Genomic DNA, 27,281 nt, shown 5'->3' on the forward strand with positions numbered 1-27,281 from the left:
TAGGTTGTAAAAGTAAAAATTTTTTATTTTGATTCATTTCTCAATGTATGGTTCAATATAATGCCAGTTTTTAATGGCAAAAATTTGGTTCCAAACTCCATGATGCTACAGAGAGCTACTACTTTTCCCAGGAAGTAGGTAAACAGCTGGAAACAGAAAGCACGACTTCCTAACAGCATGGCAACTTCTTACCTGCAGACCCAATAGCCTGCACCTTCTATACTCTAAACGGCACAAAGATGAGCTGGTGACAAAAGTGAGAAGTGGGGAACAAGATATGAACACAGAAAGGAGCAATACATGTACGTAAAGACAACAAAAATGCAAATACTCTAAGGATTTTAAAGGATAATTATAGAAAAGAGAACCAAATATTTTACTCAAATGTTTTTTAGAGACTTTCTGTAGAGATACAAATATATATCTTTTTTTATCCAAAAATATGTTTTATACAGATAAATGCTTCTCAATTAAAGATGGGCCCAAAGCTACAGTTGTAACATAAAGCACTATTTCCTTTTAAGACTATTTAGCCACCTGAATTTTCAATTTTTTTAAGGTTAGTGTATTAAGTGTTTTCCAAATAGAATTACCTGACATTCTTTTTATAGATATAAATCAAATAGGCATTATTTTTAGAAAGGGTCTGCAGGTTAAACAATGTTCTTCTAAGATGCTGTGCATACTGAACTTATAACAAGCCCCATTAAGAATCATTATTAATAAACATATCAAAAAGGGCTATGTCAGATTTTCTTCTTTGTAGTAAATATTTAATTTTCTGATTTCCCATTTACAAGTGTTGAAAATGCACAAGAAAGATTTTACTTCACAAGTACTTTTATGTTAATAAAAGATATTTTGCTTCAACAAATATGGCAAAAATCTCCATACTGTAACCAATAGTATTTTTTTTCTTAAAAAAAAAAAAAAGAGAGATGTAACACTAACAACCACTATCTAAAAAATAAAGCACACTATTATTTTGGCGAATTTACAAATCTTTTTTCCCTGGTGTAAAGGCTACAAAAAGTCCTACAAATTAGAGAACACTGAAAACATATTAAAAGTTTGACATCCAACTTTATATTATTTCCATTTTACTCTGAAAGATAACTTAAAAAATATGACCTGGCTGGAAGAGGCCATCTTGCTAATATAAAAAATCAGTGAGACCAAGAAACTGTATCATTGATATGTAGAATTTTTGCAAATAGTTATCTCTCCAAATCATTAGAAAATGCTCAAAGATAAAAAATAAAGTAAAATATGGTGGTGGTCCCTAAACTATTTTAAAGGCAAGTAGCTTAGTCTAAGCTAAAATATTTTTCTCACTCAAAGTAATTATCCTCCCCTCAATTGCCCTTTAAAAATACATGAAACAGTACAATAGCGAGAATCAAAGAGCACAAACTGCATTTTCAAGAACAGGAAAAAAAAATCTCTAGTGCTGAAAGATATAGTACAAAGCAGATTTCTTTGGGGACATTAATCAACTGGATTGTAATTCATTATGAAGATTTCTCTTTTCTATTACGAGGAGAGTCTGCTCCATTTGAAGTTACTGTTCCATTTACGCCATTTTCTAAAAAGAAAAAAGAATCAGTGTTACCCTACTTTATGAAGAAACACAAGTATCTTTACACATAAACATACCTTCAGAGAAGAAAATTGAAAATCCAATATATACTTTGATGGCCTTAGATAAAACGTAATCACCAGTGCGTAATCTTTACTAGCATTTAACCAATCATAAAACCTGATTTAAACACTGAATTGAAAGAAGCAAATTAAAGGGAAAGTAACTATAATGTTATTAGATCTCAATAATAAAAAAAAATAACTACTGTTGAAAGCAGAAAAAAAGTGACTAAAGATAAACTCTGAAAAACACTTGTAAGAACTTTTAAGTACTCCTTAGAGCAGTGCTTTTGGTAGAAATAAAACCCTTTCACATTTGGTAGCAGATGAAGTTCTTGGGATTATGTTTCCTTATAACATACTAAAAGTTGGCATTTAGGATAACTCTTATGTTTAAGAGTGTATCATGGCCTGGCCTGCATGGCTCAGTGGTTGAGTGTCGATCTATGAACCAGGAGGTCACGGTTGGATTCCCGGTCAGAGCACATGCCTGGGTTGTGGGCTCGATTCCCCAAGAGGGGTGTGCAGGAGGCAGCCAATCAATGATTCACTCTCATCATTGACTATGGCCCGATGCACAAAATTCGTGCATAGGTAGGGTCCCTAGGCCTGGCCAGTGGTAAGGGCTGATCCCGGCCTTCCAGCTGCTGGCCAGTGCCTTCCTTCCGGCTGCTAGCTGGGGCCTTCTTCGTTCTGCACCACCCCCTGGTGGTCAGCGAACATCATAGTGAGCAATCAAGCTCCCGGTCGAACTCTCGTGGGGACAATTTACATATTAGCCATATATATATATATATGGAGAGAGAGAGAGAGAGAGAGAGAGATGTTAATCTCTTTCTCCCTTTCTGAAAAAACAACAACACTCTAGGTCAGGGGTGGGCAAACTTTTTGACTCGAGGGCCACAATGGGTTCTTAAACTGGACTGGAGAGCTGGAACAAAAGCATGGATGGAGTGTTTGTGTGAACTAATATAAATTCAAAGTAAAGGAGCGGAGGGGAGAGCAAGAGAACCGAATAGAACAGCCGGATCCGGCCCGCGGGCCGTAGTTTGCCCACGGCTGCTCTAGGTAATGGAAGGAGACGTGGCTTGGGGTAGTGAACACACAATACAATATATAGATGATGTGGTATTGAGTTGTACACTGAAATTGTACACTATGCAATTTTATTAACCAAAGTCGCCTCAATAAATTCAATAAAAAAGTAAAAATATAAAAATAAAGATCACTCTGGATTAGACAGCTTTACTGGTGAATCCTTCCAAACATTTAAAAATAATGCTAATGTTACACAAAGGGCAAATTGCCCAAGATTTTCTGTAAAGCTAGGGTAACCCTGATACCAAAATCTGACAAGACTATTTTACCAAAAGAAAAAAAAAGAGAGAATTACAGGCCAATCTTTTACATGAACACAAATGTAAAAATCCTAATAATATATTGAAAGAAATCAATCTAGCAAAAATGATGTTATCATCAACTTGGATTTATGCCAGGAATGCAAGATTGAATTTATATTTGATAATTAATACATTAAAAAATACACACCATTATCCCTTATGAATACAGATGTGAAAATGCTAAAAAAAATACTAGAAAACCAAATCAAGCAACATCTTAGGAGTATTATATACCATGACCAAGTGAGATTTATCCCAGGAAGGCAATGACTTAACATTCAAAAATCAATTAGTATAATCTATGACATCAATAGAATAAAAGACAAAAATCATTTGATTATACCAGTAGATGAAGAAAATGCAAGTGACAAAATCTAAAAGTCTTTCATAATAAAAAATATAATTGCATAGAAGGGAACTTTCTCAACCCGATAAAGACCATTTAGGAAAAACTCACAGGTAACATACTTAATGGTAAAAGACTGGATGCTTTCCCCTTAACATCAAGAACAGGGGAAGAAGTTTGTCTGCTCTTGCCACTTCTATTTAAAAAATTTCTGGAGGTCCTAGCCAGGGTATTTGGTGAAAAAATGAAATAAAATGCATCCAGATTAGACAAGAAATAGTAAAACATCCTCTATTTGTAGATGACATGATCCTGTATACTAAAAATGCAAAAACTACTAAAATAATAAAATAATAAGTTCAACAATGTTGCAGGATATAAGATCAATACGCAAAAATCAATTGTATTTCTACATACTGGCAATGAAAAGTCCAAGACTGATATTAAAAAGATAGTTCTATTTGCAATAGCATAAAAAAAGAATAAAATGCTTAGAATAAATTTAACAGAAGCACAAGACAAACAATGAGAACTACAAAATTTAGCTGAAAGAAATCAAAGATCCCTCCCAACCCCCAAATGGAAGATATTTGGTTCATATTCCCCAAGGCAGTCTCCGGATGCAAGGTAGTCCACATCAAAAGCTCAGTTAGCTTGTTTGCAGAAATTGACAAGGTGATCATAAAATTCATATGAAAATGCAAAGAACATAAAAAAGAATAAAAGTGGATGATTCACATTTCCTAATTTCAAAACTTACTATAAAGCTACAGTAATTAACACAGTGTGGTACTGGCCTAAGGATAGACATACAGATTAAGGAAACACAATTGAGAATCCAGAAATAAATTCTTACATTTAAAATTAACTGATTTTCTATAAGAGCATCAAGACGATTCAATAGATTAGTCTTTTCAATAAAAGGTGGATATGCAACACAATGATTGTAAAATGGTTCAGCCACTTTGAAAAACAGTTTAGCAGGCCCCCCACACGGTAAATCTGTATTTACCATATGACCCAGCAATTACACTCACAGGTATATACCCAAGAGAATGAAAAACAGGTCATCAGACAACAACATGTACACAAATGTTTACTGCATTACTCGTAATAGCCAAAAAGTGGGAACCACCCAGATATTTATTCATCAACTTATAAACAAAACACTGTATATCTATACAATGAAATATCCTATCTAATAAAAAGGGAATATGTTAATTGACCATCACTCCAGCACAAAGATGGATGCACCCACAGCTGAGGCCAAGTTCCCAAAAGGAGCCTTAACAAGCAATCAGCAGGGACCTGAAGCTATGTCCTCCCCTGCCCCCGTGGGGCTTGACAGGGGACCTCAGGCCATGTCCCCCACCTGGCAGGGCTTGACAGGGGACCTCAGGCTGTGCCCCCCACCCGGCAGGGCTTGACAGGGGACCTTGAGGTGCGCTTCCCGTCCTGGTGCTGGGCTAGGGGACCTCAGGCTGCTCCGCCCGCCCCAGCACCAGGCCGGGGGACCTCAGGCCGCGCCCCCACCAGGTGGGACTTGACAGGGGACCTTAGGCCGCGCCCCCCGCCCCAGCACCAGGCCAGGGGACCTGAAGCTGCACCCCCCTGCCTGGCTGGGCTTGACAGGGTACCTCAGGCTGTGCCCCCCCACCCAGCGGGGCTTGACAGGGGACCTGAGGCTGCGCTCCCCTCCCGGTGCTGGGCCAGGGGACCTGAGGCTGAGCCCCCCTGCCTGGCGGGGCTTGATGGGGGACTTCAGGCCATGCCCCCCACCCAGTGGGGCTTGACGGAGGACCTCAAGGCATGCCCCCCACCCCGGTCTGGGCTGGGGGACCTCAGGCCACACCTCCTGTCCTGGCGCCAGGCCAGGGGACCTGAGGCTACGCCCTCTGCCCAGCAGGGCTTGACAGGGGTTGGACTGGCCGGGTCTGGATCTAGCCCAATTTGGGGGGGGGGGGGGGCGGCCGGGTCTGGGTCTCATGTGATTTTAGGTGCATGTGGGTGGGCAGGGACTTGACTCTGAGTCCCGTGGTGAGCCCCAGACTCTGACAGGAGGAAGGTTTTCATATACATTTTACTAATTTTCTTTCATCTCTGACACTTCTGTTATAGAGAAAGGGCAAATAGCAATATTAAATTATTTCCTCTAATTAATCCCCTTTTAATGTGCATGAATTTCATGCACCAGGTCACTAGTTTGGCCATAAAAAGGAATGAGTAGCAGTACATGCTAAAACATGAATGAACCTTAAAAACATACTAACTGAAAGAAACCAGCTGCAAAAGATCACATATTGTATGATTCAATTTATATGAAATGTCCAGGACAGGATCAAGCAATCAGATGTTATTAAATAAGACACACAAACTATTCCACTTGGAACGCAAGGGCAGATGGGAAAGAGCTGTAAAGAGGTTTTTTTTTTTTTTAAATATGAGTAAGATGCTTGAAAGCACAAACTATCACTGAAACTGCCCATATACATTGGACTATAGTGGTTCGAAATAATCAAGTGGGGAAAGCTTGCGAGAGAGAAACTGAATAGACAGCTTTTGAGGGAAATAACTGACCTTAGGAAACCACCAAACTGTAGAATGGGGCAAGATTACCTTGCCTCTAATTTTGCTTAAAAGTAGAATACAATTTTTTCTATAGGATTTTAAATCTTAGTAACAAAGCGCCAAAACATTTTTTTGTGTGTGTGTGTGTGTGGGGGGGGGGGGGCGGGTTTCTACTCCAGGTTTTTCATTGCTTACTGAATACAAACCTGTTCCTTTTCTAGATCTGCCCTTTGTCACTGTTGGCTTCTTCTTCACAGTTGGTGCCTGAAAAGTAGAATGTTCTCTCCACCTGCGAAGCTGAAAATTAATGAACTTCCACATCATGAATGCTTGGGTAATGCAAATCGATGCCAGAACAGCAATTCTGAGAATATGAAAAAATAAACAAAATATCAGAGTGCATCAAAACAATGCTACTTTAAAAAGTGGTCTATCTTGTTTTGATAGTATTAATTTAGTGCTAAATTCCCAAATAATTATTCCATTAATAATTAATCCCAGAAGTTAAATAAATGTTTTGGCATTTAAATTTAGACATATGAAACAGGTATGAAATGAGTATTTTCCCTAACCTCCATATTTTTTAGGTATTTCATGGCATAAATTGATAATACATACTATACAGGTGTACAAAGTGAGAAAGATGTTAAATGGACTGTACCTTACGCCCAACACATTGAAGTTTCCAGTACTGAAATCTAGCTTCTGGTTCTCTGCTCTTGCAAGGCCAAAGCCAACAGTTAGTACAGAAAGAATTAAAGTCAGAAGTCTTCCCAAAACAAACAGAACTGCCCACAGAGAAAAGCTGGAAGAAAAAGGTCGTAAGTCAAATTCATTAAAATTGCAGCAATAAGAAAATATTCTAGTAGGAATCAGTTTCTATTAAGTAAATGCATATTAAAACATTTGTTATTTTCCTGCAAAAATAATTCTGCAAGTAAAATGTTTGGAAGATGCCGCATTGTATCATACCCTCAGAGGTAACATTAGCATATTTAAGGTTCTAGGAGGTCCAGTAAAGAAACGTTTTATTTTTTGTTTGGCTAATCCTCTTTTTACTCCATAGAATGACCTTCACAACTCCTGGTATATATAGTAATTTTGAAAACTCCTGGAGAAAACACAACAAAAGCTGTGCTGTAAGTAGGACCCCAATTCTCATTTAAGAGTCCGAGTTCTACTTTTCTTTAAAGACTTTATACTCTTTACAATACTGCTTCAATTCTGTTTTCAGTTCAATTTTCCCATCAGAATATTTTAATATTTTTAAGGTTATATAATTTATTATTTCATTTTCTTCTGAAAGTTCACTTTCCTATAATCTCTTGTCCAAAAGAAAAACATGCATTAAGCAAGATTGGAGAAGTTAGAAAAGTAAACTCAAAAAACCTTCAGGATTATAAGTTCTCACATAATATCTCTCTAGCTAAAAAAAGACTCCCTTTAGAGAAAATACCCACCTGAGTTGCTATTAGTTTCATTTTATTTAAAGCTGCTACTAACAACGTATAAAGTAATATAATTGCCCACATTGTGGGCCTTAGCAACTGGCTTTAATTACAGCAGAAACAGAATGGCTAACCAACTTACCCTTTCTGATACTTTTCATCAGTGAAATAAAACAGGCGGGAAATGTGGAAAAGAAATTCAACAAAATAATGTGGCACCAAAAGAACAAGTCCTAGATGATTCAAGCTGTTAAAAGAACAAATTTAAAATGTAAAGGTTACTTATCAACTAAGACAGATTAGCATACTATCTGTGCAGTCCATACACACACCCAAGAAAAATCCTAACTTACTTCAAAAGATAAGCTCCGGCAATGTGAAAGAGGTAAAGACCTATGTAGACAAGCTGCCGAGGAATATCCTCCTGTAAACAGAAAACTGCATTGTAGGTGAAACGTGCCGACATATTTCTGTTCCTTAGGAGCACTGTGGTAGGGTGAAAAATGTACTATTACAGAGGACCTGAGGGTATTCTGCCACTGCACCCTACCCCAACTGCTCATCCCAATCAGCAGCATGGCTTTAGCAAGTCATTTAATTTCATTTGGCTTCCGCTACCTCATCTGTAATGTGTGACTAATACTTGGGTTTGCCTGAGTCAGATGAACTCAAAATCCCTTGCATGCTAAGATCTATAGTTCTTTTGATTATAAACATTTACTAGATGACACACTATTAATACCCATGATAATGTCCTTCTAATATTAAAATTGCTATGGTTAGAGGTAGAGAGGCTTTTGTTTTACCTAAAACAGTATTTACATTTTTTAGTTCATGCTTTTAATTCCTTTCACTATCAGTTATAGTCACTAAAACCAAAGGTTAAAATTTTATCTTCTCACTTACAATACCATCTAATTGTTTATTTTTCCTTCTTTTCTTAATAACCCTCTAAGCCATGTATCCACATTTTAGTTCTGGTTCTCTTTTATTCTCCCATAGTCCCTAGAAGCCTAGTTATCTTACAAAGTGTTTTTTAAAAATCTAAGTCTAGCTCTAGCAGGCCTGGCTCAGTGGATAGAGCGCCAGCCTACGGACTGAAGGGTGCCAGGTTCAATTCCAGTCAAGGACACATGCCCAGGTTGCATGCTTGGTTCGAGTAGGGGCATGCAAGAGGTAGCCGATCAATAATTCTCTCATCACTGATGTTTCCATCTCTCTCCCCCTCTCCCTTCCTCTCTGAAATCAATAAAAATATATAATAAATAAATAAAAATGTTAAGACATACTAGTAGATCATAAAATTTAGGGAGTCACACTAACCTCTTTTAAAATATGAAATAGAGCCCTAGCTGGTTTGGCTCAGTGGATAGAGCATCAGCCTGCGGACTAAAGGGTCCCGGGTTCGATTCTGGTCAAGGACACATGCCCGGGTTGCAGGCTCGATCCCGAGAGGAGGATGTGCAGGAGGAGGCTGATCAATGATTCTTTCTCATCATTGATGTTTCTCTCTCTCTCTCCCTCTCTGAAATCAATAAAAAATATTAAAAAAAGAACAAATGGTTTAAAAAAACACCTATAAGAATAAAAAAAAAATGAAATAGAATAGAAAATGCTAGAGTGTAGAGTAAGCACACTGTATTGTTTCATGAAAATTTTATTCCAGATTGTACGTACGTACGTACATACACACACACACACACACACACACACACACACACACAAACACAAACACAAACACATATACACACACAGAATCATGACGTAAAATCTAGTTTTCATTTTGGGTTGCAGTAAGAAATATTTGCAAAATACAGTGATGGGCCCAATAAATACTTGTTCATTTATGAAATACCTGTACCTTGCACTTCTACTCTATTGATTTTGGCAGTTTTCCCTATACAGGTATCCCTCAGCATTTCCAAAGTTCACTTACACCACTTTATGGAGTTTATGGAAGCCCTACATTAGCATCTGCTTTTATAACTGAAAGAAATCCCAACAGGATTGTATAAAAAATGGCCACAAGTGAAGAGCGTTTAGCATGTCTGGCAGTGAGCCTTAGAGAAGAGCAGGTAGTCCCTTAAGGTCCTTCCCCAGGAACTGCATCCAGCATCTCAGCATGGAGCCACCATGGCTTTCAACTATGTCTAAGAGCATCTGTGCTTTATCTTGAGTTACTTTGTGCAGCCATTAGCAAGGTAATTGCTTCTTTGCTTTACGGTATTTGTTTTTATGAAAGCAATGGAGCACTCTATTTTTGGATAGTGGGGGAAACGGGGTGTGTGTGTGTGTGTGTGTGTGTGTGCGTGCGTGCGTGCGTGGCTATGTTAGTCATTTCAGTAGAGTTATTCATCGAGTCTTCTGAGAAAGAGTAGAGATTTTATAAGTGTAGTTTGGAACTTGAAAACTCTCCTCTAGCAAGAATGGTACAAAGATCAAGTGTTAAAGGTGGAACATAAGACAGTCTAATGGTCCTATAGACATAACTATGTTTGGGAACTTTCAGGGACAATTCCCAGACATAATTCCAGGTTTACAGTGGTTTATACAACTGGAGAGAGAAGTATCTTTAAGAATAAGCAGTCTTAAGGTCCTTTCCAAATAATTTTCAAACTTCTGATAATATTTCTCCTTACCAAAGGAAAGAGCCTCTTTCTTCTGTCATAATCACTTCAGAACAGCTCAGTTATAGTGTTATAAATGTAATTTGATATGCTATATACATGCTTGATTCATGATATGCTATATATGATTTTGTTATGTAAATAAACTTTTCTTATCAGGAATCAGAAATGAGGTTTTACTTATTTGTTTGTTGAGAGATTAACAAACATTTATGCCCTAGTTGAATGGCTCAGGTGATTAGAGTATTGTCCCGTACACCAAAAAGGTTGTGGGTTCGATTCCCAGTCAGAGCATATACATAGGTTGTGGGTTTGATCCCAGGTTGGGACGAGTACAAAGTAACCAATCGATGTTCCTCTCTCCCTAAAATCAACAAACACATCCTTGGGTGAAGATAAAAAGAAAAAAAAATTAAACTTTTTTATACTCGAATGGAAATATATATAATGAGTTAGAAAAGCTTTGTGAATTGTTTATATATTCTTAATGCTAATGGTCATGTAGTTTACATAAGAATGAAATAATGAAATGATGACTTAAAATTCTGATTCTAATTTTTCAAGGAAAATCTAATAAATATAGAACATTAAATCAAAACAAATTCTAAAATTATAAATAACTTCAAGTGACATTTTTGGTTGTTATTCTAACTTTTTATTAAAAAGATCAGCCATATACTTTAGTGAATTTCTATTTTTCTAAAAAATTGCTTTTCTTAACTATACCATACTAAAAACAAACTTTACTTTAAACTGAGCATTACATATATGCGCAAATATAAGGCAAAGCTCTCTCCTTAAACCACAGATGGAGCCAGCTCATATTTAAGTCTTTCCAAAGCTCTCACAGTATAGTAATCTATACTGATAACAGCCTTAAAAACCTTAGTCAAGCCCTAGCCAGTTTTGCTCAGTGGATAGAGCGTCGGCCTGCGGACTGAAGGGTCCCAGGTTCAATTCCGGTCAAGGGCACATGCCTTGGGTGTGGGCTCGATCCCCAGTGTGGGGCATACAAGAGGTAGCCAATCAATGATTCTCTCTCATCATTGATGTTTCTATCTCTCTCTCCCTCTCCCTTCCTCTCTGAAATCAATAAAGACATTAAAAAAAAAAACACGAAACCTTAGTCAATATTAATTTCTAAATGCTTATAAGAGGTTTAATGGAGGAATCAGTAAGACAGAAGTAAAGATAATATAGTTTGAAACACTGAACTAGATGATTCAAAAAGTGGCTCTAATGATGAATGACATATTAACAAGTTTGCATTTGAAAAGTGTGAATATAATTTTCATGAAGCAGGAATGGGGAAAAAAGCATTATTCTAATTTAATATACTTTCTATTATACCCAATTATATGTATGTATAATTAAATTAGATAAACTAAATATCATAAATAAAACATTTGGTTATTTCATCCATACTTCCCTGAAACTTCATATATTCAATTTAGCTAAGAAATTACATTTTGGCCTGGCTGGTGTGGCTCAGTGTTTGAGCATCAACCTATGAACCAGGAGGTCACAGCTGGATTCCTGGTCAGGGCACATTTCCCAGGTTTCAGGCTCAATCCCCGGTAGGGGGCATGCAGGAGGCAGCCAATCAATGATTCTCTCTCACTGATGTTTCTATCTCCCTCTCCCTTCCTGTCTGAAATAAATGAAAATATATTTTAAAAAAAGGAAATTATATTTTGAATCTTTTCATAGGCAAAATGGAAGATTGTTGTGTATATTGAAGCACATATATTATATGTAATTAAAATATTCTCCTTAAGACAAACTGAGTTATTCATGACTAACACACCTCTTGAACTGTTACCAACAGTGTTCCGTTCTTTCTTCACTTCTCTGTAGGATTGTTCCAAAACTATCACTATGCTAGTTTCTTCCAGTAAAGATTTCTTCCCAAAACAATTTTGAGTAAATTTTAAGAAACTGTTTAACACATATACAGCTGTTACTTTCAAATTATGTTAATTACTTGAAACAGTTACTTTTGACTGTAATATGTAGGTGTTAAAAATAGTTTCGGTTAAGTTCTAAGTTATGCAAATTAGTCCATAAAAATTAGATTGCATTTCTGGAAAAATACCATCTGGCAGGAATTGATAAGAACTAAAATGAACAATTACTTTGAAAGATCCCTCTTTACTTACATGATCAATGAACAAACTTAAAATATGGATTAATAGTAAAACCCAGAGGTATTATGTACGTATTATGTCCATGGGTATAAAAGTATATGAAGAAAGCTTTCAATATTTGAGCCCTGGTACTAAGACATCAAGAAACTACGCTATTTCCAACAGCGCTGTCGTAAAGCACTTACTGCAAGGATGGAAATGCTCTCCATCTTTGCTACCCAAAATGGCAGTGTAGCCACATGCAGCTAATGAGAACCTGAGATAGGCCTCGTGTGACCAAGAAAGTGAGCTTACTGAATATGGAAGGGCTACTGGAAATTAGGAGTCTACAAATTTTATCTTCAGACAATTCAAGATCAAAGGTTTTATGGATCGTCATCCTAATCCTTACAATCAACTTAACTAGAGAACATTCTACTTTATAAATCAACGTAAGACTCTAATGTGGTGCTGTTTTTTCATCGTAGCAGACACATCAATATGACAAACACATAGAACACACACAAAAAACACAAACACAAAACAGTAGTAAATCAAGACACTATACTCAAGAACTACTTGTAACACATAAAGAAAGAAGTGACTGTGGTGATTGAGAAGGCAGAGATAAACTGGTCATTGGAAGGGTTGTTACATTTCTATTTGGGAAAGCTTCTTAAAGACAACTAAAAATATTTTAAATGTGGAAAACGTATATATATGTACATATAAAACAAATAGGGGGTTAAATGAATCCCCACGTAACCATAACCCAGCTTCAATAGTTGTTAACTCATGAGCAAACTTGCTTCATCCTTATCTTCATCCATGTACAATTTCATATATGGGAATTTTAAAATAATCTCTCCCCCCAAAGGGAAAAAAGTGATTCATTAATTTATCATAGGAAAAAGGTATTCCAGGAAAAAGAACTGATGTGCTGGGGTTATAAAATTAGAGATTAATGGGAATGAAGCACAGGAGAGAGCAGAAGAGATAGGGACCGGTGTGGGGAAGCCCAGATGAGGGACCCTTAGAGCACAGGTCAGTAGTTCTATTTTAGTTTAAAGTAATAGGGAGCTAGCGTAGATTTTAGAGGAGAAAGCATTCAATAAAGGAAATCAAGTTGCTTTGTAATATCACGAAGTCTGACTTCAGAAGTACTGAGGGTAAAGCTAGAAAAAAGAAAACTGCAGTGCCCAGGAGTTTATTTGTCCAGATAAAACAAACACCTCTCCCACATGCTAAAAAGGGAATGCTCCACCCAGGTCAGGAAAAGCCTCACTGGTGAATATTTAACTATGGTTTACTTGTTTCAATACTGAACTTTTCTTTGGGAATTACACACAGAACCGTTAGTTGTGGTAAATCTGATTAATCCTTATATCAATAATATGAAATTAATATTTCATTTCAAAATTTAATTTATTTTAAATTACTAGTAACAATTTTAAAACAAGCAATTAGCATGTCTAATGTAAAAGGTCCCCCTCTGAGTTAAAACTAAAATCCCCCACCCCCACCCCGCAATAAATACTTAAGGATACCTAGTCTTTGTGGAAAGACGGGAGCTGGGAGAAGAATGGGGGAAGACTTGAGGTAAGAGGGAGGTTAATGACACGAAAAGAAAAAAATGACAGATAATTTTAAAATCACAAAATCCCAGCTTACTTTTTTGGTTTTCTGGAAGTAGAGCTCAGGAAAAGCATGAAACCAGTAAGCCAACTGTAATATGTAGAAAAACTTCACCTGAAATCTGTGTAACACAAGGAAGTAAAAAATACATTTTAAAGCCTGGTGTTTTTAAAGACTAAAGTTAAAAATGAACACTGGAACTGAGGATATACTAAGTAGTTATGTTTGCACTATCATTTCAGGTGCCCTTACAATTAATACTCTGTGCACCTTTCAACAACGCTCCCTCAGCCACTTCCCCTGTCTCCCTGGAATATTTCCACCACCAGTCAATTCCTCTGGCTTAAACAGCAGAAGCAAAGACATCATCTGAAGAACCCTGTAAACATGCAAGCTAGCTGGAAGGAACCAGAGCCCTGAGTCCATTAGATAATTAATACTGATTCGTGTGTCATGTTAGTTACTGAACACATACGGATCATGACCGAGGGACTCAAACCACAGATCTAGAAAGTTTCATCAAAAGGGAAGCGGGAGCTGGGCCAGCATGGCTCAGTGGTTGAGCGGCGACCTATGAACCAGGAGGTCATGGCTCAGATTCCTAGTTAGGACACACTTGCCTGGGTTGTGGGCTCGATCCCCAGGAGGAGGCATGCAGGAGGCAGCCAATCAATGATTCTCTCTTATCATTGATGTTTCTATTTCTCCCTCCCTCTTCCTTCCTCTCTGAAATGAATAAAATTAAAAGGGAAGTGGGAAAGGCACAAGACTGAGATAAAAGCAAAGGCACACAGATTAAAAATTATCTGAAACTGGAATAATCCCAATTTTAAATATCCCCTGGCTTTTTTCTTAGTGAAATATGGTAACTCTACCAGGATGGAACACTGAGAGCCCCAAATAAGTGGAGGCCAACCAGGGTTAAAGAGAGTAATAAGGCAAAAAGATTCCCCGAGAGATATATCCTCATCAGTCTGGAATCACTGGTCTCCTCTTTACACTGTACCCTCCAGTCCTTCTGCTCTCTTTATTCTCCCTTCTCCTTCTCCTCCAGAGTCTAAAATAGATACCTCAAAGCCAATGTGAAATAATTTCCAGGGAGGAGGGAGGGAAGAAATACAGTCCCACATAAATATGGTGTTTATAACCCATTCTATACAAGTTCATTGAATTGATATAACTTTAAAAAGGTACACTGATTCAGCAGAGTGGACATTACTGCTGGCCTTGAAGATACTGAAGACATGTATGGCCAGGGCACTCCCTTCACATCTTTTCTCCAATGTCTAGGTGATAAGCACCAACAGCCCGGCATGACAGAGGATACAGAATAAACAGTTTCAACTGCTGTCAAGGCACAGTCTTGGTGGGCATGGGCACAATATAAGACTTACATAAATGCACAACAATATATGGATACTACATAAAATATTATACATCAAATGACAAATTCAGAAAAGCAAAAAATAATACAGGCTAAGTACAAGAAAAACTGGAATAGTTGTACTAGAGCTCAGCTTGAAGAATGAATAATATAGTTGAATGCTTTTGTAGCCAATAAGCTTCTTACAACAGCATATAGAAACCTTGGGGGCTAGAAAGAAACAATTCCCACCCTCAAGCTTATAGTATAAGAGAATAAAAGAGTGAAAGACTGAAGAGTCTGAGGCAAAGAAAAAGCAAACGTATGGAGAAGGAGCAGGAAAGAGGAGAAAGGATGAGGGAGAAGAAAGGGACATGACTACTAAATTAGAGATTGTTATAATCAGAATTCTCAAGCTAACATACTGAAAAGATTACATTCATGAAAAAAGCACACAGGATTTTTTTTCCTAGGGCAACAGGCCTGCCAAAGATATACCATTGTATGCATTTGCCTAAAGTTTTAAAGAGATTAAGAATGAATTCTGCTTAAAAGTGACATGACCATGGTTCTTAATTAAGAAAAGCCTGCCAGAAATAACTTACGTCATCAGGTTAGGGGGATAAGCCCTCCACAAGATAGTTGGGTCTGAGATGTAGTTTTCCTAAGAAAGAAGATATAAAAATTAGTCTATTAGTATAATGCAAACTTCTTGGAAAATAAGACAGTATTTTCATTTCTTGCACATTTACAACTCCCCACGTCAAGTTCCAAAGAGCCCCCAAAGTCAAACTCTTCAGTTATTTTAGTTATTGTCAACTCAGCTGAATTGCTTACTTTAGTGAAGTGAAAAATCAATGGATGTTCGAAGTCAAATAAGACGTAATTCCTGGCCTTCTAAATTCTTTCAGTCCAGTAGAGTAAAAAATACACGCATGCAAACAAATATCAACAAACCAAAAAAATAGAAATGCTCCACAACAGAGGTACAATAGCTGCAGGAGATGGATTATACGTTGGGTAATCAGAGGGTTTTGGGAAAGAGGTAGCCAGGAGATGGAAGACCAAGGTGCTGCCAAGTTTCACAGATTATGTCCACCTAGCCACCAAATCTTTTTCTTAGATAACCATATCTACTCAGTGAGAATTCTTGCATAAGGAAAAAAAATCTAAAGTGACACATCTTTAATATTTTCCCAATGAAATATAACACTTTTTAAATTTTAAAAAAAATTTTTTTAAATATATTTTATTGATTTTTTACAGAGAGGAAAGGAGAGGTATAGAGAGTTAGAAACATCGATGAGAGAGAAACATCGATTCAGCTGCCTCTTGCACACTCCCTACTGTGGATGTGCCCGCAACCAAGGTACATGCCCTTGACCGGAATCGAACCTGGGACCCTTCAGTCCGCAGGCCGACGCTCTATCCACTGAGCCAAACCAGTTAGGGCTATAACACTTTTTTTAAACACTTTTAGTTTTTAAAACAAATCTTTAAGATAAAATTCACTTGGCCTATTCATCTCTAACATGGTAGTTAAAAAAATTATGTGTCCTGACAAACTAGAAACTATGTTAACTCTGGAGTACTAATACTAAGGTTGATACTGCCTTCCCCCTCATTAGTTAGAATGATACATTTAAAGGTTTAGATTACCTTAACTGCAAAGTTAATCAACATTTTAAGATGCTTGGAAAATATCTGAACTGTTTTTAAAGGGGGAAATGGCTAGAAACATTACAACTCATGTAACCCAGCATAGGTATCACTGACATCTTACCCTTTGTGCTAATACAGAGATGCCTGAAAATGACTGCAAGATATAAAATAACATTCAACTGACTACAAATAAGGCTTTCTCAAGCATTAAACATAGTTTAGAATTTTTACTGTATAAAAACTAAGGGAGACTTATCCATGAAACTTGCTTTACATTAGTTCACTAGTAGAATACCTAATCTTATATAGCAATAGAAGAGGGATTTTCTAAGGTTCAGGGTTTGCTTACATTAAAAAATAGAATAGGATTTCATTTTCTGTTCTGGGTATATAATGTAAATACTTTAAGAAATGAAAATTTAAGCATAGTATATACTTACAGAAACTAGAATGAAAGTGCCCCAAATACAAGAAAATAGGTAGAATGCACTAAGCTGACCAGATTCATTAAACTTGCTGTGTTTCGTTTTGGAGAAGTGCATACGCCTGTTAATTTTCTAAAAATAAAAACAATCAATAATTAATATTATAAAATATATTTAATATGACAATCATAGTATGGAGAGCTAGTATTTTACAAAGTATAGATTTCTAAGATTGTATACTTACATCCAACACATACTCTTGAATTATGGCATGAACAATTATCGCCACTAGCATGTAGAAGAAAATTGTAGCCAAATCTTTGATACCATAGTAATAAAAAGATGCTGATTCAGTAGCTTGTTCTTCTGAAGGCCAAAAAGGACAGGACACACATACACAAAAATATACATGAGATTATAAAAACAGCACTAAGTACAACATAGTTATGGAAACAAACAAAGATGACTAACCTAATAAATAAGTATTACAGAAACATCATGGTAATTTGCTTTTGGACATCTTGAGTCATGGCAACAATGAAAATTGAGGAGACTATCTAGGAACTGAAAGCTCCAGAAATTACTTACAAAGACTTGACACATGTTATGTTAGTCACAGCCATCAAAAACCAAAAAACAGGAGGGGGGTGGCCACAATTTAATGTAATTGTAAAATTGACATTATCCCAGGCACCCACTTGCCTGTATTTTTAAAGAACTTTAGAAAATTTTCTACTTTCTACCTCTACTTTCCAACTAGACATCTCATTATGATTCTGAAGGAAAAAGAGATTTAACCTGTATTTGATTTAGTTTTGATCATTGTAGAGATAAAGGCAACTGCTTCTTAAAATTATTTTTAATCCTTGAAATTGCTGTAATTGTTTAGAACAAAGCTTAATCAAATACTTAGGAGTTGGTTAAGTGCTTCATTTTTCTCTGGCATATTCAAATTCCAAAACAACTTTATGGTTCTCAGTTATCTGATATCTAAATCACTAAATCAAATATTTACAAAACTATATATAATGGGCAAAATCCAACTCAATGTTACATAATTCATCTTACATTTTAAATAGAGAAATCCAGGGCAAGTTTACTGCCTGAATATGTTAATATTTTATGAACCGAATACCCCATTCCTCCCCTGTGCTAGTTAATTATATTACTGTATTCAACTATAATCAACTTCCTGTAACAACTTGATTTTCACATAGCATAATTTAGAAAACCTTTTTGAAATGAAACCGAAAAGTACAGTTTGGGTGCTATTACCAAATTACCCCTAGAGTTTACTGACATCTTAATGGAAATAATGTCATAGGTAGAGCATGACAAAAAAACTTAAAATAAAATAGGCTTAAAAGGATTGTTATTATAGGTCTAAATCATAACTCACTGGTTGGAAAAACTGAACCTAAACATTGTGCCTTCAGAAACCTTGGTTGAACAATGATACTTTAAACAAATGTAAAATATCTATGCTAAAGGGAAGAGAAGGCAAAAAAAAAAAGTTCTTTGACAGGATTTCAAGCTCATTTACAAAAATGTACAACAAACACTAAACACATAAAAACTGATTTCCATATAATACATAGGGTGAAGTCAACCAAAAACATCAGATCTTACATTACAAAAATATCAAAATAATATCCAGTCTCATCATGAATGAGATTTGTGAAAAATTAATGAAAAACCTAGTGTTCATGGAAATTTCCCAGTTTGTCCAAGTGAACCTTTCCACTTAAATAGACAACTCTAAAAGAAAACTACTTACCTGTTGCAGGGAGGGTAACATTGTACTGAAGAGTAACAAAAATGATAGAAGCTTTTGCTGATATCTAGAAAGGAAAAAAAAGATCAAGTCAATTTGTGACCTACCAATAGTTGATCAGAGGGAAAATATTACAGCTTCTGTCCCCAAGTCTAAGAACCAAGGGCACCCTAGTTCCTGCGGCACCCTGACAGGCACAAATGAAATTCTCGATCACCAAGGAACTGAGAATGGGAGTTCACATAAGAGCATTCTGCAGTTCACATGAGAATGTATAATTCACTCCTAAACTTAAAGATTTCAAAAGAAATACTCTCTGCAGTTCCACTAAATGGTGATTTGAAAGATAGTTTCTCTCCTCTAGACTAATGAACACAGGTCCTAGTGAGAAAAAGCATGTTAATGTAAATTAAAAGAAATGGGAACACAGTAGCCATGACAAAAAATGGATCAAAGGGTCTGTAGTGTATGTGTGTTGATCTCCCACACACCTGGCATAGCTAAGTGGTCAATAAACATTTAACTGACCCAACTACTGGTAAAAGTAAAGTGGGCAGAAGAGAAATATTGAATGCTTCCTGAATATTTATAGGTTCCAGACAAGAAAATAGAACGAAGGTGAATGATACAATCCTTGATGACTACGAGTTTAGTTGGGCCAGGAAGACAAAATTACTATACTACTATAGAATCAGTGCCAGTGGGTATTCAGGATAAACAAACTGTTTGTGTTTCTGTTTTTTTTCTTGGGTGGGGAATGAGGCATGTTCTGGAAAGACTTCTGAGAGGATGTGGTGAGGGAGCTATCTCGTTGAAAAAGAAGTTGACGAGGGGGATGAAGAGGGCAGTGTAGGCAGCAGAGACAGAAAGTGCAAAAGTCAAATAGCAATAAACACAGGCCTGGCATGGGCACACATCAGAAGTGGCAGAAAAACCTAGACAAGCTTTCAGTGCTAGAAAGGACCTTGTTTCTTGATCTAAGTAAGTTTAGATTTTATTTTACACCAGAGAATTTTGAGGAGAGGGAAGTTCACATGTGCTTTTTAGTAGCTGGCTGTGGCTTACTAAGTAGTTTCTCAAGTCTCCTCAGACCCAGACTCCACACTATAACCAGAATCATCTTCTGATCACGTAAATACATCTCCCCATGCGCACCCTCAGCCCCCAAATCCATTGCTAGATTCTTGTTCTTTCTCAGATGAAGAACAAAATCTCCAATGTGCCCCAAACAACAATCCATGGTCTGACCCCTCCCCGCGGCCTCCATCCAGCCTCATCTCTGACCATTTCCGCCTGTTCTCTTGCCTGTGGATTCCTCCTATCCCAGGGTCTGTGCAGCTCTACCTAAAACTGCTAGGAAACCTTCGGCCTTCAGATCCTGGTTTAGTCACACCTTTTCAAGTAAGTCTGTCCTGTCCCTTAGAGCAGGTCATCTCCTTTGTGAGATTATCTCAGAGAATGTCTTCCTTTCAAAACACATACTCTTGGTGTGATTATATTAATAACTTCTGTCTCAGTCATTAGAAAGTAAGCCCTGTAAGAGCTGGGACCATGCATGTTTCTGCTCATCACCATATGCTAGAGACTAGCATGAGGCCTGGCACATATGAGGTGATGGCTCAATATTACTGAACTAGAGGCCCGATGCATCCGTGCACCGGTGGGGTCCCTCGGCCTGGCCTGCAGGGATCAGGCCAAAACTGGCTCTCCGACACCCCCACAAAGGGTCCCAGATTGTGAGAGGGCAGTTCTTGGGTGACGCACCCCAGAATCGAGCTCCCTCCTCTCTGGTTCTGGGTGCATCACCTGAGAACTGCAGCTGCCAAGTCACCACAGCTCAGCAGCTCCTGCGTTGAGCGTCTGCCCCCTGGTGGTCAGTGCACGTCATAGCTACCGGTCGGATGGTCGAACCGTCACTTAGGCTTTTATATATATAGATAAATACTAGATAAAATGTAATCTGGAGTAAGTATGAAAGTCAAGTATAAAACTTCTGCAAGAGAGTACATGAAAGATAATAAGGCCCGAAACAAAGGCAGTAGTAGTGGGATAGAAGTGGGACTTTCAAGGCAGAATAAGGCTTGGGAAGCAAGAGTCAATGATTATGTATTGATGCTTATAGCCTAAGTGAAAAGTAATGTTATTAATAAAAATGTGGGATACAGAAGGAACAGCAGGTTTGAGGAAAAAAAGAAGAAACTGAGTTCCAGACACACTTAGATTTCTGTAGGTAGCTAAAGCCTAAGCCTGGAACTCTGCAGGGAGACGCTAGCTTAAAGACCTGGGCATCTCTATTTACAGGCAGTAACTGAAGCTGTTGAAAGTACGTAAATCATCTATGGACAGGGTACAGTATTCGTAGACAAATAGGACATCAGACTGTGGAGTGGGCACAGAAAAAGCTGGTGGCAAAATAAGAAATGATCAGAGACACAGAAAGAGAATGAAGAGAGCTTGATGCCCCAAAAGCCAAGGGGGAAACATTTCAAAAAGGCGTGGTTAATAAAGTCAAAGTTTCAAAGAACACGTGGCGGGAAGAGTGCAATGGAACGACAATCTTAGAAGTCATGGTCACGGCTTGAGTCGTTTCAACAAAGTAATGAGAGCGAAAGCCAATCACAACGGACTGAGGAACAGAAGAGGAACAAAGTGGTACCTAGTGACAGATGCCAGGTCAGGATTTATGTTGTTTTTATGATGGGAGAGACTGGGCTTGTGTGGGGGCAACATTGAGTGTATGCCTTTCTCTGGCAATTTTTAGCAATCCACGAATGGGGAGGCACAGGAAAGGCAGATGGCAGGCTGGGAAGATGGCTGGCTATTTGCAGGATGAATGGAGAGAAAGACCAAGAGGGAAACAAAGCTGAGGGAGAGTGTGGATAAGTAGTTCAAGTCTGCAGAGAAAGCAAAGCAATGAGGGGGCTAACATACTGGAGAAAGCGAAAGGGGGTCAAGGGACCATGAAAGCTTGCACTAGCTGGGGAGCAGGCAAATGAGACGTAGGATGAAGGAGGTGAACAGGTAAGTTGTGGCTGAGACTCTGCTACACTAGAATTCAGGATCTGGAAATAAGCAGGTCTGTGTGATAAAGCCCAGGATATGACACTAAAGTGAGTCACTTAACTCTGGTAGATATATAAAGGTCACTTGAATAGAAAAAGCCAGTAAGGCTTGTTATAATTTGAATCATTCACATGGATGCATTAGAGCAGAATGATGGTATGAATTTCCTGGGTAACACAGCTTTCATGCAATTCTTTTTAATCAAGTTAATTGATTACTAAACTTCGTTTTTTAATATCTTTGTTTAGACTTCATATATATAAACATAAACACATATAACACACACTCACACCCCCGTTTCTAGTTTAGCATATGAGGTCACGGCTACATAGACAAGACAACTTTTTAAGAGCCCCTTACAAATGACAAGTGAACTTCTTCAAAGATTACTTGAATATCAAATACCAAAAGCAAAAACAAATTAGATTATCCTTTTATGCTAGGCTTCCAAATAAAATTAAAGTCTGGCCTTCAGCTGGTTTATCATGTGACATCAAGGAGAAGAAGAAGAAGCCTGGCCAGTGTGGCTCAGTGGTTGAGTGTCAACCTATGAACCAGGAGGTTACGGTTTACTCCTGGTCAGGGCACATACCTGGGTTGAGGGCTTGATCCCCAGTGGGGGCCAATCAATAATTCTCTCTCATCATTGATGTTTCTCTCTCCCTCTCCCTTCCTCTCGAAAATCAATCTATCTATCTATCTATCTATCTATCTATATTTTTAAAGTAGAATAACAGAAAAAATACAAACTATATACCCCCAAAAAGTTTCTAGAAAATTAAACCAGTCATCACATTCTGAACCATTTCTAGGCCCCCTAAGCCACACACTACAGCCAGCAATTCTTTAAACTAATTTTACAATTAATTAATAGTAAGACAAATTAGCCTGGAATAAAACATACTACAGAAATATATAATGCATTAAAAAGTAAAATTACTGCATTTATGGCAGTTCTGGACATTTACAGCACCGTTCTCCATTTACAAGAAAAAATGACTTATTCAGATATATCTTAAATAGGTTACCACAAACTCTAATGAATTGTTTAATTCCATGTTGGATGCAACATCAAGACTATCATACATTTAAGTAGCTGCCAGTGGAGCTTAGTATTTTTTTCTTTTTGTTATACACAGGGGTTAGTATTTTGTACTTGTTAGAGGTTGGTGTGACTATTACATTGACCAGGTGCCTGAAAGATAAAAGGACAATTTCTGAATACCAAATTCCACTTTCCCACCAGTTTATATAAAATTAGGTTCTTAAAAAAAAAAAAAGAAAGAAAGAAAATGTTGGTATTAAGACAAGTCATGCTTAAAAACAAACCTCCAAAAACTATTCCAAGGTGGTTGTAATTGTAAATGTCCCCCAAACCTGCACAGCCCACACAACCTAGACTCCTGAATACCTGGGAAGTAACTCCCTTCCAGAAGAAAATACTCCTCTTGGAAACCCACAACTCCTCTCTAGCTTCACTTTCAGAAAGCTTCCCAAGTATCCTTACATTTTTCGACTGCTCAAACTTTCCTAACTCAAATACGAAGCCACTAATTATAGACCATAATTTGCATTATGTGAACAGATGCTGACTATACTAAAAACATGATTTCAAATTTCATAAGCAATTTTTGATATCACCAAGTTTCCTGGAAATTAGTCTTATATTTCCCCCAAACATACTACTACTTCATCAATCTTTTCAGTATACACAGGGAGGGGCAAAAGTAGGTTTGCAGTTGTGAGACATAAAACACAGTTTATTCTTGTATTATTTTCCATAAGAACAACTGTAAACCTACTTTTGCCCCACCCTGTATAATCTCTTTAAATACTAATGGTTGGACCCTTCTCTCACAAAAAAATGCTGTCTTGTATTTTCCCACTTTGATAAATATCTAAGGAATAACAACAGCTACCACTTATGGCATATCTCTTGTATGCCACTGAACTAGACAGGCATTATATATAGTAATTTTATTCTCTGAGTTTGTCAATGAGCCCCATTTTACAGAGAAGGAAATAATTCTGAGAAGTTAAACAACATGCCTTAGGTCATCCAGTTTGCAAGATGTAAAGCTCTAACTTGAACATGGAACCCTTAAGCTCTAGCATCTATGCTTCAATGGTATTTCTATATCGATTCTTCATTTTGGCTAGAAATATAGTATCTATTATTGCTTTGTCAACTTCACCATAAATCCTGACATGTCCTCAATACAGTCACACAAAAGGCTTAGCTCTACTGCAAAAACATCGACTTTTCTATTATTCAAGCACAATTACTGTCATTCTATAATTATGTTAACTTTGAGATTTATCTGCAGTTATTTTATTTACTTATTTTCAATTTATTGATTTTTAGAAAGAAAGAGGGAGAGGGAAAGGGAGGAAGAGAAACATTGGTTTGTTGTTCCACTTACTTATGCATTCATTGGTTTCTCCTTGTATGTGTGTATGTGCCCTCATCAGCGATGGAACCCAAAGCCTTGATGGATGATGGGTCAAAGTTCTAACCAACTGAGCTACCTAGCCAGGGCTATAAGCAATTATTTTAAAATAGCAAAATTAACCTGGTCAATTTTTCCCTGTATGTAGATAACATGCTTTCAAATCCTAAAACATATGGTAAGAAAAATGTACAACTTGCAAACTTCCCTTTCCTGTATACTACTTTAATGTTCTTTTGAACTGACCCTAAAAACTTTTTTGATCGTTGTTATATCTATTTAGCTTTACAAACTTTACATATTTACATAAAGGCAAAAATCCACTCATTGTTAAAAAAATCATTAACACATGAGACAAGGTACAGATGGTGAATTTCCCTAGAATTGTGATAAGACAATGTGAAATATCTTACATAAAAGCAAAGTTAGCCTTTTCTAAGGGTCAGTATTCCTGATTTATATTCCCTTTCATTCAAAGCATTGTAACAGTACTCCTAAATTATATCTTTAAAGTCAGGAATTCTTACCATATGGAGATGGATTATGACAAATTTATACAAAGTATTATTTCTTTTTTTGAAAAAATATTTCTATTTATTGATTTTAGGAGAGAGTGGAAGAAGAAGAAGAAGAAGAGAGAGAGAGAGAGAGAGAGAGAGAGAGAGAGAGAAATATCGATTTGTTGTTGCATTTATTTATACATTCCTTGGTTGATTCTTGTATGTGCCCTGACGGGATAGTATTGGCAACCTTGGCGTTTTGGGACAAAGCTCTAACCAACTAAGCTTACCTGGCCAGACCACAAAAGTATTACTTCTAATAACAAAATAGAAAGTATAAATAAATAGAAAATCCAGAAAGGGAGTACAAATGTTTAGCACCTGCACTTTTAAGGATATCATACATTCACATAGTACTCATATGGTGCCTTCACACCATATTACCGGATCCCTGCATCACCGCTGTGAGAACAGCACAGGTGATGGTATTTCCTTACTTGGAGCAAAACCCCGAGGCTTAGCCTTCAGTCAGGAGTAGGTCATCAGCACAGGCCCAGCCTAAAGTGAAGTGAGTTCCCATATATTAGTTCCCTTCTACCTTTCCTTCCTCTACACCTACTCCCTCCTTCACAATAGACTAAGTGGAAATAAATGACACTACCAGGAATATAAAAATCTATATTTAGACTCAGAATAGCCCATTTGAAGAAAAGCAAAAATAAACTAAAATACGTATTAAGCTACCTGATAACATTAAAAAGCCTTTATGGACTACATTTAAAAATTTTACTCATCCTTTGGTCATTGGCGGTCTCATTCCGCTAGTTTTTTTCAAGAATTCGTAACGTCCCTCATTCAACAATAGGTAAGCAGCTCCTACACTCAGGCACTAATCTAGGCACTGGAAATACTAGTATTACAGACCGTCTGCCCTTACATTCCAGGAGGGGGTAAAGGCGGTAAATAAGTAAAGTAAGTACATTGGACAGGGCGTAGGGAGTTTCGAGAAAAGTAAAAAAGGGAAAGAAGGTAAGGATTGGGCATGTATATTGGGGAGCGAGGGAAAGAAAACCGTAGGATGTTACCTCGCAAAGTTTATCACCCACATTCAACCGCTGTTAAGCAAGTCATCCAAATACTGGAAACGTGGGAAGAGAATTTACACACTCCTGACATTTCCAGCCTTTCCTACTTCAAGGAACAATAACAGAAATCACTTGACTCCTTGGCAGTGCTGTTCAGAACCTCGATGTAGGTATCAGCTGTTGTTTCTTTAAGGAAAAAGCAAGCGTCAGGGAAAAAAGTTGGGTAACTGGCTGGGGATACTACCAGCCTGGGAGTCGAGAACGGAAACAATCGGTGTGGCCCCGTGTGCCCAGCCCGTGCGCTCCTCGCTGCCCCGCGGCCGCCGACCAGGCAGTGGGCAGCACACACCAGGCTCCGTTTGTTCTCATTCACCCCCAAACTCGAGGCTGCCGGGACCCCCACCCGCACCCGCGGCACGCGCGGTCTCCGGCCCCCCTGGCCTGGCCTCCACGTCACCCCAGCCCTCGCCCGGGACGCGCCCGCCGCCAGGCCGGCCATCCCCGAGCCCGCCCCCCGTCCCCCGCCGCAGCCAGCTCGGCAGCTCAGGGCCGCCCCCGCCGCCTCGGCCCCACGCCGGCTGCCACGTAACCCTCCGCGGGAACCAGGAACTGCGCGGCGCAGGAGGGGGCGGCGGCGGCGGCGGCTAGAGGGGAGGGGAGGGAGGGGAGGGAGGGGAGGGAGGGGAGGGAGGGCAGCGCGTCCGCGGCGGGGGGCGACGCGGCGGTCCCCGGCCAGGCCCCGCAGCCCCAGGCCCGCACCTTGGGGGGCCGGCACCTCCCCCCGACCCCAGGCGCCCGGAGCGCGGGGCGGGCTCACCTCGAACATGAGCCCCAGCAGGAAGACCATCGCCACACAGGAGACGATGTCCGCGTGATTCTGCAGGATGAATTCGTGGCTCAGGATCGGGGGACTCTTGGTGCTCTTCCTGCGAATCGCCATGGTGAAGCCGCCGCCCGCGCTGCAGGTGCTCCGCCCGGCTCCTGTCTTCCCGCTGCTCACCAACCAGCCACCGCCGCCGCCGCCTTCCCCTGGCTGCTCCTCACAGCCCCGCCGCCGCCGCTCGCTGGGGCTTCACTTCCCATCCCACAGCCAGTACGCAGCCGCCGGGGCCGCCCGGGAAAAAAAAAAAAAAAAAAAAAAGCGAGCCCACGGCGGGACGAGCATGCG

The 27,281-nt window shown here is 38.6% G+C and overlaps 1 protein-coding gene across 2 annotated transcripts; it reads right to left on the reverse strand.

The window, feature by feature from the left end:
- TRAM1 (translocation associated membrane protein 1) lies at positions 1-27,262 on the reverse strand. Of its 2 annotated transcripts, none has more exons than XM_080646348.1 (11): positions 26,931-27,262; positions 19,019-19,082; positions 17,486-17,607; positions 17,257-17,373; positions 15,760-15,818; positions 13,828-13,912; positions 7,757-7,827; positions 7,546-7,650; positions 6,617-6,760; positions 6,162-6,319; positions 1-1,585 (listed from the first exon to the last, which is right to left on the reverse strand). In XM_080646348.1, exons 1-11 carry the CDS (start codon positions 27,051-27,053, stop codon positions 1,512-1,514), a joined length of 1,122 nt encoding a protein of 373 aa, XP_080502474.1. In that variant the 5' UTR covers positions 27,054-27,262; the 3' UTR covers positions 1-1,511. The 2 variants fall into 2 exon arrangements, with proteins under 2 accessions (XP_080502474.1, XP_080502475.1); XM_080646349.1 differs by having other exon boundaries at positions 17,486-17,604; positions 26,931-27,189.
- Positions 27,263-27,281: the final 19 nt, after the last annotated feature.

Source organism: Plecotus auritus, assembly GCF_963455305.1.
Source record: "Plecotus auritus genome assembly, chromosome: 11".
In the NCBI taxonomy this organism is placed as follows: Eukaryota; Metazoa; Chordata; class Mammalia; order Chiroptera; family Vespertilionidae; genus Plecotus; species Plecotus auritus.